An 18,977-nucleotide genomic window follows, 5' to 3' on the forward strand; every position below is an offset into this window, starting at 1 on the left:
TAGCTCCCCTAGACAAAGATGGCAAGTGCTACATAAGAAATTCCTCCCTCGATAACAATCTTATAGAGGCTAAGCTCACAGACACCATAGTCAACTCAAATGTCATAGACATATTATCAATATGCCTCTACAAGAAGCCCTTGATATCCTCCGCAGCAAGCTCCAAACCAGAGCTGACGACCAAGACACCAAACCAATCCAAGAAACCTCACCATCGCCCTCGCCTCCAGCTACTGGTCTCATGTGGAATGGCACACGGTTACTTGAAGTGACAGGGAAATAATGTTAACATTTGGCTGATTGAAAGAAAACATAATTTGCTCAGGACTCATATAGAACTTATCATAGAGCGTGAATCCATATGTTGCTGTACTGAGATCAGTCATATAGATCAAATCAGCTTTGATACTTCACAGCTGTTGCCTGGGTTGGGCACTACTATGATTGTCGCGTCATCAGAAAAGTTCTTATGCTCGGGACCATTGCCTAGTAAACATCATCCCACCTCGCCTATTCTTTAGCGGACGTACCCTGATCAGACTTTAACAATCTCAGTCCAGTCAGACCCGTTGGAAACACCCTCTGACCAGATCCGTTACAGAGGTGAGGAATAACATTTGTTACATGATGTCTCTTGAAAGGACCAGTACTGCAAAATGTGGGTTCAGATATTAAACATAATGCCATCTTTTATCCAGCAAATGAAACGTAATTTCAGACCGAAACAGATTATGTCTTCAATATATTTAGAACAATGTTTAAACTTTGCATATATTTAGAATCATAACCTGTTCAAGATATTGAGATGCCTGGTTGGCATCTGTGGCAGTTTTGCCATGAGTTGACCTGATTGCTTCATAGGCATTCTAGAATTTCTAAAGTCAAAATGAAACATAAAACTTTATGGATGTCTACCTATTGTTTATTGCGTAAAGCGATCGGCCTTGAAGAATTAATCAAACTATAGGTGAGGTGAAATTGGGTTTAACGTCGTGCTTAAGAATATTTCTCTCATATGACGACGTGCATGCGTGTGTATGTGTATGTGCGGCTGCTTGTACTAGCCCAGACTGAAGCTGGTTTTATAGTGCTAGCCCACTGAGATACCACGCCGCATAGCAGGGAAGCATGAATACCCCACTCAGACACATTATACTGACTCCGAGCCGACCAGTCCTTGTTGTACCCATTAATGCCGAGCGCCAGACAGGGACCAACAAGTACCATATTTTAACGTCTTTTGGTATGACGCGGACGGGGATCGAACTCGCGACCTTCCGCTCTCCGGGGGGACGCTCTAACCACTACAAATCAAACTATAGACTCTATCAAAGCAACCTATCACCCTATTATTCAATTACTTGTTAATGTTAATCTTCTGTTTGTCATAACATACCATGTGTAATACTGTTTGTGGAAACATACTATGCATATATACTTCTCATCATTTGGTTGTCTCTTTTAGCTTGATAACAGTGTCAGAATCTACATCGAAACGTCACTCTATGCAATAAACAAGAAGTTGTCATCCATAAAGTGGTATGTTTCATAGTTGTTTCGTTGTTGACTGCGTCAGTGTCAAGTACATGTTATCAGCATTACAGAATGACAGCATCAACATATTCATATGTATCTAGTATTCTATGTGTAAATGCAATATTATTGAAGAATGTTGTGACAGTGTGGTCGAGTGTTTGATTCCGCAACTGAGTGAGCGAACACCTTTTAACGCCATATCAGCAATGTTGGAACTATTCGCAGCGAGAAAAATGTCTTATTTTACAGTATATTAAACAAAATAAAAGTGATGTTGAAAATTGTAACATTCCAGTCAATAATCACATTCAAGGGTAATGCTGTTGAGTATGTATGGGATCTGCTGTTAATATTGCTATGTACGTGCAATTCAGGGCCCCGTTCCTCAAAGCGATCGTAACCCAAAGATGATCGTAACTTCCATAGACTTACGACAGTCGTAGCGCTACGATCGCTTTGTGGAACGGGGTCCAGGTTGACTGTAATATTCCGATCTTTCGCCTGGACATCAGGCCTACCAAAGAAAACTTTCCCACTGCGCAGAAAAGTCCACATTAATCGTGGAAATAGCAAAATAAACATGTTACCTCGCTACTGAAACAGTAAAAACGGTAACGAAAGACTATGAAACTGCAACATTTTTAGATCAGCGAACTTTGACCTCTACTGCGCATGCGCGTTACTATCTGAGTTTCTTTAAAATAACCAAGCAGCCGTGAATCGCCTCGCGTAGAAAAAGTATTGAATATGTCGAAATAATTGCTGTCAATCATTTTATACGAATGGAAAGAAAACTAAACAAGTGTGCACACAAGTATGATGATGATAAATGCCAAATAACACAACAGAAATATTTTAAAAAGCTTGTCCAAGCTGGACTTTTGTCCAAGCTGGAAAATGTCAACATGCGGTTGAAGCTTCCTCTTCCATGTGCGCATGCGCAAAATCGAAGGCGCAGGCTCTTCGTTTTTGGATCCAGTTTTAGCGATTTAAAGTTGCCGTTTTTACTGTTTCAGTACCGTGGTATTATGTTTATGTTGCTATTTCCACGATTAATGTAAACTTTTCAGCGTTTTTCTGCACAGTGGGAAAGTTTTCTTTGGTAGGCCTGGACATGTTTCAATTCAATATTCTGCTTAGATATGAGACATCGTTGCATGTTGTGGCATCTCAGCATCATGTCACGTTTACATTGTAAACTTCTTTCAAAATAATACTGCCAAACTGTTGCTCCGTCTATTATCAATGCACGTGTGGAGAATACGCTGGAAACGTTGAGCCATTCGAGAACCTCTGATGTCGGTTGGTTGGTTTGTTGTTTAACGCCGCACTCAGCAATATTCCAACAATGCACCACGGCAAAAGTGATGCACCACCAAATATTAATTGCAAAAAGTCATTGATTTCGGACGTGATGTCGCCCATAGTTCACCCCAGTGTAGAGACAAGCTTTTTGCGTAATATTAGCATAACGCATGTTGCATGAGACTTTTTACTTGCACGTGAAGCACACGAGGAAGAGGGCACCTTCATTAGAGATAAACAGGTGTTTACTGTAAAGTAATATTGACGTCGATATTCAAATTCGGATTGATATCTGAGGTAAAATGAGGCCGAAATTCTCCATAGGAACATGATGGCAAAGCATTGGCATGCGTCATGTCGGGCTATAGGCAGACAGCTGACTATCAGCCGTACAACCATTAGCAGACTGTTTGCGAAACACGGTGACATTGGCGACGTGAAAGACACGGCTAGGTCAGGGCGACAGAGAACAACAGATGCCAAGGAAGACAGGTTCTTGTCAGGATGGCCAGACGCAATCCGTTCCTCCACAGTGTTCAGTTACGGAACTAATGGCGGCCATACCAGAGAGTCTCCGAGCACTGTGCGAAGACGCACTGGTCTGAGGGCAAGACGTCCTGTTCGAACCACTATTGACCCCCAGACACAAAGATCGTCTAAACTGGTGCATGGCAAGGCAGAACTGGAACATGAGGTCATGGCGCCGTATTCACTGGTCCGACGAAAGTGGGTTCTTGCTGCACGTCACTGATGGTGGTGCGAGGTTATGGTGGTCACGAGGAACAGCTCAACGCCAGAGAAATATCCAGGTGGAAATCCCTTTTGGTGTAGATATCGTCATGGTGGAGGGCTGCTGTTCTTTGGACTGTAAACTGGATTTGTTATACATGGGAATAGCAATGGACAGTGGTAACAAAATGAAATCCTGAATCAACATGTGGTGCCTCATTTTTGACAACCATGTTCTCGCCAGTCCCCAATTATTCATGGACGACAATGCCCGACCTCAGCGCGCACGCGCAGTTCGCCAGTTCCTTCAAGACAATGCAATAGAAACGATACCCCTGAATCCCCTGGAGCATGTGTGGGACATTATGGGACGCAAGATCAAACTGAGAGATCGTCACATGAACAATCTGCAAGAATTATCTCAGGCTTGAGTGGAGGAGTGTCAGACAGGGTACAATGAAGACATTCGGAATATTCATCGAGAGCATGAGACGACGTATCAGAGACACCATTGCTGCCAGAGAGGGGTACACAAGATACTGAAGCGACTTCACTTTGTAAAGGAGCGGTGGGGTAGCCTAGTGGTTAAAGCGTTCGCTCGTCACGCCGAAGACCCGGGTTCGATTCCCCACATGAGCACCATGTGTGAAACCCATTTGCGGTGTCCCCCGCCGTGATATTGCTGGAATATTGCTAAAAACGGGGTAAAACCATACTCACTCACTCACTTTGTAAAACTGTAATGTGTCTGCTGTATATTTGTTGCAGAAGAATTCTGCTGCCGCCATGTTGGGCCTCTGAAGGACAATACTTTTGCATCACTTGAATCAATGGGTTTTATGGTCATTAAATGATGCCGCTCAGTTTTTAGCAACAAATGTCCCATAACATGCTCAAGGTCTAGGTAAATAATCCATTGTTGCTTATAATTATAGTTTTCATAGCAAGCTGTATGTAACGCAACCTTTTTATATCACCGCCTCCGTGGTGTAGTGTTTAGAGCGTCCGCCCGGAGAGCGGAAGGTCGCGGGTTCGATTCCCGACCGCGTCATACCAAAAGACGTTAAAGTATGGTACTTGTTGGTGCCTGCCTGGCGCTCGGCATTAATGGATACGACAAGGACTGGTGGGCTCGGAGTCAGTATAATGTGTCTGAATGGGGTATTCATGCTTCACTGCGGCATGGTATCTCAGTGGGATAGCACTATAAAACCAGCTTAAGTCTGGGCTGGTACAAGTAGCCGCACATACACATACACACGCATGCACGTCGTCATATGAGCGACATATTCTCAAGCACGACGTTAAACCCAATTTCACCTCACCCCACCTCACCTTTTTATATAGTGGGCGGTGCATGACTTTTGCTGAGGTGTATATATGGGAGCGGATGACATAACGGATGTTTTAGAGATCTGTTAAAAAACGTTTGACTTCTTTATTGTCTTTCTTGACCCATGGCATCGAGACGGACATACTCTAGGGGTTGACGTTGTATGTATAGTGGTATATATTGACTATGTGTACCGACTTTATAGTCTAAACCAGATGCTATCATGAATATTAAATATGAATTTCTGATGTCTGTACGGACGAAAAATACGAAAAGGATGAAGGAAACAAAAGCCACGCGGGGGCCATGCTCACCAACATGAAATTAACTATTTGCAAAATGAATTGTTGGGCTCTAAAAACAATATGTTTCTATTTGTCTGTCTGAAGACTTTCCACGACTGACAGCAGCTCAACTGTACGACATTGGCTTCATACGGGTTCGTTACGTACGTGACAGACTCGCGACGGCCACCCCTACAACTACGCAAAACTAGGATTCCGTAAGATTCCAGTCCAGACAGTGTAGAACAGTCCACAGGTATCCGCCTGAGACCACGTTTCAAGGTGTCATTCTGACTAATTGGCATCCTTGTCTGGGACAGCCATGTTAAGGACATGGCCACAACAGCGATAGAGACGTGTTTGGTTTAGCCACGAGTGTAGTTATTTGCTTCTCCATGCAGACGGAAGGCGTGTTTACAGGCGTCGCGAGGAACGTTATACTCGACACTGCATACAGGAAGTGGACATGCAATGGTGTGGGCCGTCATTTCCCATGTCGGTAGAACAGACTTAATTGGAACTCGTCCAAGTCAACTTAACAGCACATGGCTGCACGAAGAAATTCTTCTGCCGTGACCCTCAAGGTCTCCATACACGTGAAGATGCGGGTTAGAATTGATTTTCAATAAGCCATGCTTGTCGTAAGAGGCGACTAACGGGATCGGGTGGTCAGGCTCGCTGAATTGGTTGGCACATGTCATCGTATCCCAGTTGCGTAGAACGATGCTCATACTGTTGATCACTGGATTGTCTGGTCCAGACCCGATTATTTACAGACCGCCGACATATGGCTTGGATATTGTGAGTGCGGCGTAAAACTAAACTCACTCAGTCACTGAAGGTCTCAAGACGTGAACTCCATTGAACAGTTACAGGATTACGCCAGCATCAGCCACAGAACCTCTAACACAAGCACTGCAGGAGCAGAGGGCCACCATTCCTCCGGCTTCTGTTCGTAACCTGACTGGTTCCATGGGGCGACGTTGCTAGGCAGTTCTGGACTCTCATGGTGGCCATACAAATAAGAATACCTTCATTTGTGCCATGATAAACCTTGGTTGGTGATAATGCTTGTGCCACATTTGATCAATAATATAATATGCTGAATGTCTATATGATGCATGTTGAATATCTATATTATGCATAAAGCATAATTCTCAAAAACACGTTTCCTGTTTTGCAGAGTATGTTTTTTTCCCGGCATGATCGTAAATGTATATTAAACTGTACGTAAATGTTGTGTTAGTTCCGGAAAACAAACAGGGCTAATGCAATCTGTTAACAATTACTTTTAATTACGTAATAAATATTCTGATAAATAACTGAACATCATCAAACTTTGGAAAACAATTATGTCAGAAACAATTATACATCACATGAAGCAATCATAATTTCATTTCATACAGCATTTCGTATTTCGTTTCCTGTAATTCAAAATGATTTAGGTCGCAATTCATACGCAATATCAACGCTCAGTACATACGATTATTTAATTAACAAAAACTGAACTAATTTAAAGGTGATACATACTCCTATGGAATGAACGTGCAGAATTGTTATTCCTCAACTGGAGTATAACAATACTGATTGATAAGTGATGAAAACTTTGATACATTGAATTATGTATAGCGAACTGATGGACTCGTAATGATATAGATGTCGCTTATAATCACAAGATCATGTGTCGGATTCCGAAATTTACAATAATCTGCGAATACTGTATTCAGTTCTAATTTGTCTAGGTAGAATGGAGACACTCCTGAACTATTTTTAACGCACGGCAGCTAATACGGTTCAACCTATATTAACACGTCTAAAGCTTCAATCAACTTTGTTGCATTACTTTGATAATACATTATTTACACTATGGTTCTTATAACAAAAATATATATTCCGAATTGGTATGCATATTTATATAATCAATAATGTGTCACGTTAATACTTCTCCACGGCAAATTATGAATTATATGATTTTATACACCAGTGAAAGTAGAATGTTGAAAATATCTAATACATGACAAGCTAGATGTCCATATATGATAAATATTTGGAATGTATTTTAAACAGTTCATGTACCTCAAGTCTTATTGAGAACGTTTGAGTAGAATTTAATCGTTGGATTTGAATTTTTTACTCAACTGCGAATTTCTGAAGAGTGACCGTGTTGCTTAAAAATCAATTTTGGAGATTATAAATGTTATTTGTAATCACACATAAAAGTGTCATGCATCGGGAACATGTTTTATGTAAAAAATATTTATCTTCGTAATGAAATGATGTACGTGGGAATAAACTGACATATAGGTGTGTCCACAATTTAAATCCCAGAGTATTATCTCAACTTCCATGCTGAAAGTTCTTAAAGTCGGAAACGGTTTCTGTCCCAGTTCCTATAGAATATAATAAATCTGATCCACTGCCAAATCGGTCAAGAGGTTTTCGGTTGACAGGCATGACTTTCATGTCGACGTCGTAAGACATACCCACGCAATGTGAATCGTGCCGAACGTTCATTTCGACGTCGTCAGACACACCCACTCCCATAGAGGAAGTGCAATATGAATCGTGATTAACGTCCATTTCAACGTCGCCAGACATACCCACGCCCATTGAGGAAGTGCAATATGAATCATGACTAACGTTCATTTCGACGTCGTCAGACACACCCACGCCCATTGACGAAGTGCAATATGAATCGTGACTAACGTTCATTTCGACGTCGCCAGACATACCCACACCCATTGAGGAAGTGCAATATGAATCATGACTAACGTTCATTTCGACGTCGCCAGACATACCCACGCCCATTGAGGAAGTGCAATATGAATCGTGACTAAGTACTTTTTGAAGATTTTTGAATACTGACTTTTAACACTTACTTGGTGTCAAAATCAAGCTGTGCCAAGAATGTAATTTCACCCGAAATGGGCCCCCTTTGAGGTCAAGACCTGATTTTTAGTGCAACATGATTGGTTATTGTAACAACATGTTGTGAATGAGATGTTTACTGTATATTTGCAAGACTGTTGTAAATACTGGCTTTTAACACACACATGGTGTTAAATCAAGCTGTGAATGTAATTTCACCTGAAATAGGCCCCTTTGAGGTGAAGACCTGTGACTTTTAGTGGGACATGATTGGTTATCATAAGTACATGTTGTAAAATTGACCTACAGTTTATATTTGCAAAGAAAATTGTGAATAATGAGCTTTTTTGTAATCAATTGGCAAGTAATTAAATTTCTGTCCACAATGTATTGCAATCCTAATTGGGCCCCTTGAAGTTAAAACCTTGTGATTGATGTTGACATGTTTCTTCATCATGAATACCTGTTGCAAAACTGATACTATTTGTATGTAAATAAACTGATAGTTGTATATAAGTCATTATGGCACACTGATATTTCAGACTTCTTGTTATTTTTCATGGGAACTGATAAAACCCATTTTGGGCCCCCCTTCATTGAACTTATGGCCTCAGATCATTAAAAATAGCTTTTTATGCAAAGCTATCTTGTCTCTAAACAAACAATTCTGTTTGTGGGCCAAAATCCACCCTTATCATACCTTGTCCTTCCATTAATGTCAGATACATGTTTGCTCATTTTACAACGGTGGCCATTAGAATAGAATACAAATGCCTCTGAAAGTCATCAAATGGAGGTAATATTTGAGTTTGCATCTAGTACGGTGGGCTCTCTTAAATGTCAAAGGATGAGAGCAGAATTATTTTTCTTTTGTATATTGATGTCAATCAACGATGGCAGTATTATTTTGAGATGACTGCTTTCCATCTAAACTTTTAGAATAGTAAATATGTTACTTTTGTTCAGAACATTCATCTCCCTTTAGTCTTAAGGAAGCGCAATACCATCTCTAATGCCATTGTACTTACCTAGGCATTCATTGTACCTTACCTAGGCATTCATTATACCTTACCTAGGCATTCGTTGAACTTACCTAGGCATTCATTGTACTTACCTAGGCATTCATTGTACTTACCTAGGCATTCATTGTACTTACCTAGGCATTCATTGTACCTTACCTAGGCATTTGTTGTACCTTACCTAGGCATTCATTGTACTTACCTAGGCATTCATTGTACTTACCTAGGCATTCATTGTACTTACCTAGGCATTCATTGTACCTTACCTAGGCATTCATTGTACCTTACCTAGGCATTCATTGTACTTACCTAGGCATTCGTTGTACTTACCTAGGCATTCATTGTACCTTACCAAGGCATTCATTGTACCTTACCTAGGCATTCATTGTACCTTACCTAGGCATTCATTGTCCTTACCTAGTCTTTCATTGTACCTTACCTAGGCATTCAGTGTACCTTACCTAGGCATTCATTGTACTTACCTAGGCATTCATTGTACTAACCTAGGCATTTGTTGTACTTACCTAGGCATTCGTTGTACTTACCAAGGCATTCATTGTACTTATCTAGGCATTCATTGTACCTTACCTAGGCATTCATTGTACTTACCTAGGCATTCATTGTACCTTACCTAGGCATTCATTGTACTTACCTAGGCATTCATTGTACTTACCTAGGCATTCATTGTACCTTACCTAGGCATTCATTGTACTTACCTAGGCATTCATTGTACTTACCTAGGCATTCGTTGCACCTTACCTAGGCATTTGTTGTACCTTACCTAGGCATTCATTGTACTTACCTAGGCATCCGTTGTACTTACCTAGGCATTCATTGTACCTTACCTAGGCATTCCTCTTACTTACCTAGGCATTCATTGTACCTTACCTAGGCATTCATTGTACTTACCTACGCATTCATTGTACCTTACCTAGGCATTCATTGCACCTTACCTAGGCATTCATTGTACTTACCTAGGCTTTCATTGTACCTTACTTAGGCATTCATTGCACCTTACCTAGGCATTCATTGTACTTACCTAGGCATTTGTTGTACTTACCTTGGCATTCAGTGTACTTACCTAGGCATTTGTTGTACCTTACCTAGGCATTCATTGTACCTTACGTAGGCATTCGTAGTACTTACCTAGGCATTCATTGTACTTACCTAGTCATTGGGTGCCTTTACGTTTTCTGAACCCATTTAGAAGTTTGTATACTAGTATTTCCTATCTCACCCTCCCACACTTCCGTCCGATCTATCTATCTTGTTTATGCCTTATATGGACTTGGCATGATATAGAAGTTGTCAATTCGCGGATTAAAAAACCTATTTCTCTGTGTATTTGTTGTCTGGTATTTGCGTTAAATGGACACAATCTAAATATCTAACCACCTACATGGAAATTGCATCACATAATGTGAACATTACACCGACCATTGATTAACATAGGTCATTTTGTTGGGGCATCGATACTTCCGATCTTTAGACTCAAACATGTTCCAGCTTAAAGTTGTCACTAGATATTTTATTTTATTTTTTTTCAGAAACAAGAGTACAGGAATAAAATGGAAGACAGGAAATATTTAGAAATGTTGGTCCTGTTCTCCTTCACACTCGGAGTGGTAAGTACGTGTTTAACACTGTTCTGTGTGTCCGCTGTTCCGAGCTTGCGTCGAAATGCAGTACCCACTGTAAATATATAGTATACGTAATTTCATTGCGTGTCGAAACCACTGTTCATATTATGAATCCATTAACAGTGCTTTTCACAACCACAGGTCTGTTGGCACCAAGAAGCGCAAGGAAACAGCGCAATTGATTGCAACCTGCTGCTGTTATCAATTCAGAATATCGAACATCAACAAAAAGTGAATACTTGGCACTATTCATGGATAGCCATTTCTGCGATTGTTTGTCTGGACGCTTCAGAGCTCTTGCTCTTCAACCATCCACCTATGTTCGCTATATGTATACACAATACAAGGTGGAGTGAACGTCGTGAAAAAAGAATAAACTTATTTATCCATAAAAATATCATAAAAAGTTCTCCCAACTTCAAAGACAAGGGGGGCGGTGGGGTATCCTTGTAGGTAAAGCGTTCGTTCGTCACGCCAAAGACCCGGGCTCGGTTCCCCACATTTGTGCAATGTGTGAAGCCAACTTCTGCTGTCCCCCGCCGTGATATTGCTGGAATATTGCTAAGAGAGGCATAAAACCATTCCCACTAACTCAATAACAGGAAGTACATTTCATTTGAATAAAACTCTTAAATTAAAGACACATATATAAATGCAAAGACGCATACAGCTTTTTGGGAAAGGGGGTGGGTGGGGGTGGTGCACACTCTTGAAAAAGGGGGGGGGCTGAGGTGCACACTTTATTTTCACCCATTTTCACGAGAGATTTAATGGTTCTTTTATAAACTTTCAGAACAAAAGGGGTGTGGGGTGTGGGAGTGCGCACCCCTGCACCCCCCCTGGATCAGCCTTTGCAAAGCAGCGATAGAGAGATGACCATGGGGGGGTAACCTAATCCTACTTCATCGAACTACGCCCATTCTACATTTCTATCTGCATTTTTTTTCTACAGTGAACGTAGATGGCATAAACTCTTGAAACTGACATATAATGGATTTACATTGATCACAACTCACCAGGTTCAGGACCGTTGATATGAGTATCAACAACAACAAAAAACCCAAAAAACTATAAAAATCTCACAATGTCCGAGTCATCCACTGAGGAGAGATACTACCAGTCATCGTATCCCAATTTCGTAGGTGGCTACTCATGCTGTTGATAACCGGATTGTCTGGTCCAGACTTGATTATTTACAGACTGCTGCCATATCGCTGGAATATTGCTGAGTGTGGCGTTAAACAAGAAACAAAGATACATCCTTATGCAATATCCGTCACAACCACTGTGGATAGTATAAGGTATATTTCTATTCAATTCAATTCTTTTATTCAGTATTAGGGACTTTATAATTAGGCCCGGGGTACAAACAATATACAATATTGGTCGAAAAAACTGTACAGAATATGTGATACATATTACACAAGATTCCATAATATAGACAGCATGATACATTTTTACATATAAAGTGACAGATCATCAAACAATGATGAACAGTGAACAATGTGGAGTGGGATTGCAGGGCTCCAGATACGTAGTCCTTATTTTTTCAATATAGGAGTACTTGGAAACCTTAAGGCTACATTTAGAGTACTGAATGGAATTTAATAGAGTATCAGTAATCTTGTGTTTCGTTTCATATATGCACCACAACATTGCTAGTCTTGTGTAAACAGGTCAATAAACAATAAAACAATACTTTTTTTCAGATAAATACGTCTGTAAATGATTCTAAGACCGTACACCATTGCCGTTGTGCGTATCTGCTACGCTGTATTAATTATTTCCTACGCAAATTTTTACGTACATACGCCGATACGGCCCTTATCTGGAGCCCTGCCGGATTGGGTTATCTCCGGTCCATCAGGTGCTGATTAACTTCCGCTTCACAGCTGAGGCCTTGAAAATAAATTCTGCTAATGATGACTGATTTTCAGATTTCATTATATATATATAAACTTCTCTTGATTTGGAAAGATATTGCTGAATGTTCAATAGTTGAGCTCTCAGATCAAGATATTGTGAGCAAATACTACGAAAGTGGATCTCATCCTCAATTTGGCTTCTGTTAAGTACAGACAATCAGAATTTGCACACTCTCTTTTCTCTATTGATTCCTGCTCATCTTTGAATCTGAATCTTGTAAGCTCAGTTCTGTATCTCGTGATTTGTACCACACTGAAATATGATTCCATTTCAACAGAAGATTTATATTTGGAATGTAGTGAAAACCTAATACTTTCGTTTATGTTTGCAGAGCAGTTTTGTTTCCAACAGTCAATTACTGTCTGTTTGAACAGAATTAGCAATAAAGATAATAATCTTCGACTCCTTGATTTTCCAACACACTGCCAGAACCATATGAAAAGAGCAAACATCTGATTGATGAAGCTCAGGATGTTCTTCCTGCTCCATCCAGACCATAAAGTATGGAATAGCATGCCTTTGGATACCTACTGGTGGACATATACCAGAGGTTCAGCATTCTACACATCTGACCAACAAATAGAGGAAATCTCCCAAGTTCACCATAGATAAATGCATCATTTGAACTTGATTTGACTGATAAGATCCTTTTGCAAAATTTCAAATAAATGTTCTCGGCACAGTAAGATTCTTCATAGCCCGAGATTTCAGAAGCATAGTTAAGTTCTGAAACAACCATCCTATCGAATAAAAAAGGGCATCTTTAGTTTTCAGTTTGAACTTGTTTTTGAAGTTTAAGAGTAGATACGTGGCTTTCTAAGATTGCTGTGCAAGAGTCTTTCGAGCTATGGTTAGATATGGTAAACGTTCAGCACACCCATGTTTCAGGTGCTCATTTAACACACCATCTCTACCAGCAGACTTTTGGTTGGTAATATTTCTCAAGGTGAATTAAATTTCTTGCAATGAATTTTCACTGTCTAAACAGTATATTTCATTTCTATACAGTCAACAGTATATTTCCCGAAGATATTTTAACATTCCTTATTTTCCATGTGTACTTATTGTACCCTCTTACTGACTTACTCTGCAGGGTTTATCTCTGGCTAGTATCGGACCTGTCCTACCAGACCTGCAGTGCTTGTGGAACGTTGACCTTCACACCACATCCCTCGTGTTCCTGTTCATCGCCGTGGGGACAATAGTGGGCGTGGTCGTATCCAGTGTGGTGATGGACAAACTTCCGGCTTTTATTTTCCTTGCGATTGTCACAATCATACGTGGTGTGACCATGTTCCTGTTTCCCTATACTGGAGGTCTAGCTCTCGCAGGACCTGTTGTCTTCATATATGGCGCGAGCCTTGGTCTCTCAGCTGTCGGTGAGTTTTTGTATGTTTAACAAGATCATGGTGACGTTGACGTCGACCATCTACAGCTGTGTCTCTGCAAATGTTGTTGGTTTGTTGTTCAACGCCGCACTCAGCAATATTCCAGATACATCGCGGCGATCGTTTAATAATCAAGTCTGGACCAGACAATCCAGTGATCAACATCATGAGCATCGATGTACGTAATTTGGATACGATGACATGTATCAACCAAGTCAGAGAGCCTGACCACCTGATCCCGTTAGTCGCCTCTTACGACAAGCATGGCTTACTGAAGGCATGTTCTAACACGGATCTTCACGGGTCTTCTGCAAATGAATGAGCGCACATATTGAATGACATAATGCATGATAAATGATAAAGAAAATGCGAATCATAAGTGACACATAATTATTACACTTTTCTCAACAGGGTCTCTGTATACGACAAATCTCCTCTGGCCCACAAGAGCAGGGACAATCCACCTGGTTCAGAGTGGAGTTGCCATCGGGGCAACATTAAGTCCGCTCCTGGAAAAGCCCTTCCTAAGTGATGGAACATTTACTGCCATGATGCAAGGCACATCTAACAATGAACACTTCAGTGACAAGAACGCAACACTTTATAGGCTTGAGATAACGGAATCTCCTGACAGTTCACTGGCAATGCTGACTGGTAAGACAAAGTGGGACCAGGTCGTTTTCAAGAACACGACTTTAAATGATTCTCTCAAAGAATCCCAATCAGGTGCAATACTTGGTAGTGTTAATTTGTTTAGGAAGGAAGCTAACCATTCGTCTTCGTGTGACAACTTTAAAACATATCTTGACTATCCATTCATATTTTTTGGATGCATTACCATACCAGTGACTGTTGGACTTATCATATGTCACAGACGAGGAAACGACAATCAGAATCCCTGTACCAACCCATACACATCCATAGACAAAAGTACAGACATCTCACTAAGCCGTGCCCAGAATATGTTCATCATCCTGATGTGTTTCCTTAGTGTGGTGACTATTGCCATACCTGGCTGTGTCAGCAACCTGCTGGCTACATTCGGAACGAAGAGTGATCTCAAACTCAATCTCAACACAACCTCAACTATGACCTCTGTATTCTGGCTGTGTTACAGCATAGGAAGGATTATCCCATACTTCATCAATGATAGGATACGGACGTTTCCAATTATTGCAGTTGCCTTTGTAGGAATGACAGCAGGCATTGTGGTGTTGTTCCTGTCGTTGTACTATGGCACAGTTTGTCTTTGGATCAGCATGATCTTCCTGGGCCTTGCTACAGGTCCCCACTTTAGCAGCTTATTTACATGGACGAGAGAGTACGTAAGTCTGTCATCTAAGAATATTTCTCTGCTGTCCTTAGGTGCAAATGCAGGTGTACAGTTTCAGCCCTTGATCAGCGGCCTGCTTATGGACCGTTTTGGTCCAAACAGTTTTGTTTATTCAATAGCTGGAGTTTGTATCATACATCTCTTCTTGTTTCTATCAGTAACAGTATGTACCAGATATATTTCTTAATTGAGTAAAAGAATTAGTACACGCAATGAACAAAATCAATTCACCTTTGATGTAAAATTGTTACGGACTAATATTCCAGAGCATGTCTATATTGTGATAATGTTTCATTATTTATTGTTTGTTATCAGGAAGTGAGTCCCTCTTATTTTACTGAGAACTATTTCAGAGCATTTCAGAGCATGTCTTTTACTGCTCGCTAAACTGGCTAAATGTCGTGTCTTCTCACGAAGCTGCTCGTGTACCAAACGAGGGTTTAGACCGTTGCTTATGTCAGTTTGAAACCATAGTTAATTAAATTAAAGTTAATTAAAGGGTTGAGACAGACGTTGCAGGTCAGATGACTATAATCTCTTCATATCGGTTACCGAAGAAATGTTATAATATGATGTTATTGTATGAGAAAATGGACAAAGAAATTGGACATCTCATGTTAAGAACTTCTTATTCTCTATTGGTTTCGGAAACGTTTGGAATGCACAATATGTAGAATCACATACGTCATTCATTCAGTCGTTAACCATAAGACTTAAAGACATATATCTTCAAACATGGTGTGAGAAAATATCTTTGTCAAGTAAATGTTTTTACTATTCAAAATTTAAAAAAGATCTATTCAATGAAGTATAGTTATCATGTGTTAATATTAAGAAATTTAGGCGATCACTTTGTCGTTTAAATGAAATTGAAGATGAATATCACTTTCTCCTCATCTGCCCATCATATAATTCAATACGTTGTAAATACATTAAAAGATATTACTGTATCCATCCAAGCATCATAAAATTCTCTACCCTTATAAGCAGTAAAAATCAAAATATATTACAAAATCTTGCCATGTTCATTCACATTGCAATGTTGTATAGAACAAATGTGTTATCACTGTAATGTAAATATATTTAGTTATGTAATTCCCCATTATATATGAATATGTACGTTAGGCCTGTGGCCTCTTCAGTACGAAATCTAGATTGAATTGAATTGACTATAATGTGTTTGGTTTGCTTACTGAACCATATTTTTGGTTACAAACATCTCACTATTATTGTGATAAACATATCCTATATACACCACTGTTTATATCAAGATATGCTGTAACGTTGTCCTTTAGTCCCCAAATGAAACACCTCACTTATCACATGGTACCACAGTCAAATAGTCAACTGCTGACCGTCATGTTTTCATCTTTTATGTATGTTTCTAATTCCATGGAAACAAATCGAATGCCCAAGTGGATCCGATGACAACCAGTTGTCTCAGTTCTTACAGTAACACTGAGATGGATAAAGGTGTAAGCTACTTTATATGGATACTGTCGTAAACTCATTAGAACACGTCTTGTGACAGGCTCTACATATCAGAGAACAAACCGTTGACGTGGGTTTTACATTCCTGCCAACTCTCACGCCTTTGGTTTGAGATTCACGTTTTCATTTCAGCAACTCATGTTACCCTCCCACGATAAAACTGTTACATTTCTGCCCAAATTGGGTTCATATGAAAATTACAAATCTGTTTCGCCGAATCCTGACCAATTAAAATCAAACAAATAGATTGAATACATCTGGTCTGGAAGCCAAGCCCAAAATGGTGAAAACGTGGTACAGTTCTGTCGACCGAATGGGATGGGATTTTTCACAATTAGATATGATTTAGCTTTGATTCAAAGCCGGTTGTTATCAGCTACCGTTCGGGACTACCGTGCAGGGGCCCTTTTAAGGTGAACATGTCATTTCAGTTGTGGTAATGTATTAACCGATAACTGGATGGTTTAATTTTATAACTCTGGTTTGGATTGACCGATTTTTATCAAAATAGTAGTTTTGGAATGCTCAGATCATGATTTAAATTTGTGGACTATAATACATATATATGCTCATCGTAAAAATATTTTGGCAAGGTCAATTTTAATATAAAGTGCATTTGATGAGAAAACTATGAGTTTAAAATACACATTTAAAGTAATATTACAAAAATTATGTTATTATGTGTGTTTTTTTTCTAATTCAGCTATATCATTTGAAGATCATATGTACCTTTGGCCAGGTTGATACTGTACGCATGAAACACCATTACAAGGAAAAAAGTATTTTAGATCAGCAAAATATATTACATAACGTCTGTTCAACAGTAACAGCACTGTGAATTATATAGTATCAACGACACCAAATATGTCGAAGATACTGTGGGGCAATCCTTAACAACACACAAAGCTCTTAAATGTATAATTCTATTATTAAAGAGGTCTTTCTTTGCTCATTAAAGAATGATGAGTCAGTCATGCCATCATAATGCAAGCAACATTTCCTTCATATCAATTCGTATCTATTGTTCTTGATCGTCATAGTTGACATGGTAGTGAATGTCAATAATGTCAAGATCACGGAAACATGTTTCCGGTCCACATCCACATGCTAAAGTACACAAGAGCAGGACATAACCTGGATATTAGGCCCTATACAAATATATTGTCATTCATTCATTCACAAAAGGTTCAACCTCTTACAGCTACACCTTCCTGTACATTGACTTTTACATGCACTGGTATGAAGCTGAAGAAGATCAACAGGGACGATTTAGTCAATACTTATTTGCAACTTCATCACAGAGGAATATTTGATGAAGATCTATTACGACAGAAACGTATTGCTTTTAATACAAAACATTTAAAGTGCCTTGTTTTATGGACAACCCAAGATATTCCTAGATAATATTTATGTGAACATTTTGCTTCTACCATAACGTTCACAACAATATGCAGGCCTGAGTTTTAGTAATATCTAGTGATATACACAAAAGACTTACATATAACATGGGCATGGCACTATGAACATCGATCTTCACAAGTGGGATACGATGGCATGCATTAAACAAGTAAGTGAGAACGACCACCCGATCACATTATGACAACATGGGTTGTTGAAGATCAATTTTGACCCAATTTTGTTTTACGGATCCAACATGTTTGTGAACCTCTGAGAATGGTTAATGGATATATGCATAGTCAGTCTCATGATATGGATTGTAGGTCATGCTATAATAGACAACACAATTTGTGTCGCCAATATCAACTGGTCCCTGTATAAGTCGTACATCAGAGAGGGAATTGTCAAGCTACATTTAATCACTATTAGCTATTCAATACAACCACAGAAGTTGGTATAGACGTTGGCAGACGAGTTAAATGCTTTAGAATTAGATTTTGCAAATCGTATATACATATTGACAGTACTGGATGACCTCGCTTAGATGGATACTAAAAGTACATTTCCCGATTTCAGTACGTCGCATGACTACGTTGTCCTTCAAGCAGAGGGTTAATGAATTGACAAAGGTTACTGCATAATGGAAATGGCACACGTGACTCTCTATCTATTTTTTTCGGCTGATGAACGTCAACAATACGACGTCAATTCTAAAATATTGACAGTA

The 18,977-nt window shown here is 39.6% G+C and overlaps 1 protein-coding gene across 1 annotated transcript; it reads left to right on the plus strand.

Annotated features, from left to right (window-relative positions):
• Positions 1–433: 433 nt before the first annotated feature.
• LOC124278412 (sodium-dependent glucose transporter 1-like) lies at positions 434–16,091 on the plus strand. The gene is made up of 4 exons (XM_046714127.1): positions 434–603; positions 10,622–10,699; positions 13,734–14,019; positions 14,440–16,091. Exons 2-4 carry the CDS (start codon positions 10,643–10,645, stop codon positions 15,546–15,548), a joined length of 1,452 nt encoding a protein of 483 aa, XP_046570083.1. The 5' UTR covers positions 434–603; positions 10,622–10,642; the 3' UTR covers positions 15,549–16,091.
• Positions 16,092–18,977: the final 2,886 nt, after the last annotated feature.

The sequence above is a fragment of the Haliotis rubra genome, unplaced genomic scaffold, assembly GCF_003918875.1.
Source record: "Haliotis rubra isolate DU_JTF1 unplaced genomic scaffold, ASM391887v1 Scf1061, whole genome shotgun sequence".
Taxonomy (NCBI): Eukaryota; Metazoa; Mollusca; class Gastropoda; order Lepetellida; family Haliotidae; genus Haliotis; species Haliotis rubra.

What these genes read in the sequence shown, in the direction of transcription:
- LOC124278412 (XM_046714127.1), top strand. Translation starts at nt 10,643, where the DNA reads ATGGAAGACAGGAAATATTTAGAAATGTTGGTCCTGTTCTCCTTCACA. An exon ending in TCTCCTTCACACTCGGAGTG is followed by an intron (nt 10,700 to 13,733) that starts GTAAGTACGTGT and finishes CTTACTCTGCAG; the next exon opens with GGTTTATCTCTGGCTAGTAT. An exon ending in CCTTGGTCTCTCAGCTGTCG is followed by an intron (nt 14,020 to 14,439) that starts GTGAGTTTTTGT and finishes TTTTCTCAACAG; the next exon opens with GGTCTCTGTATACGACAAAT.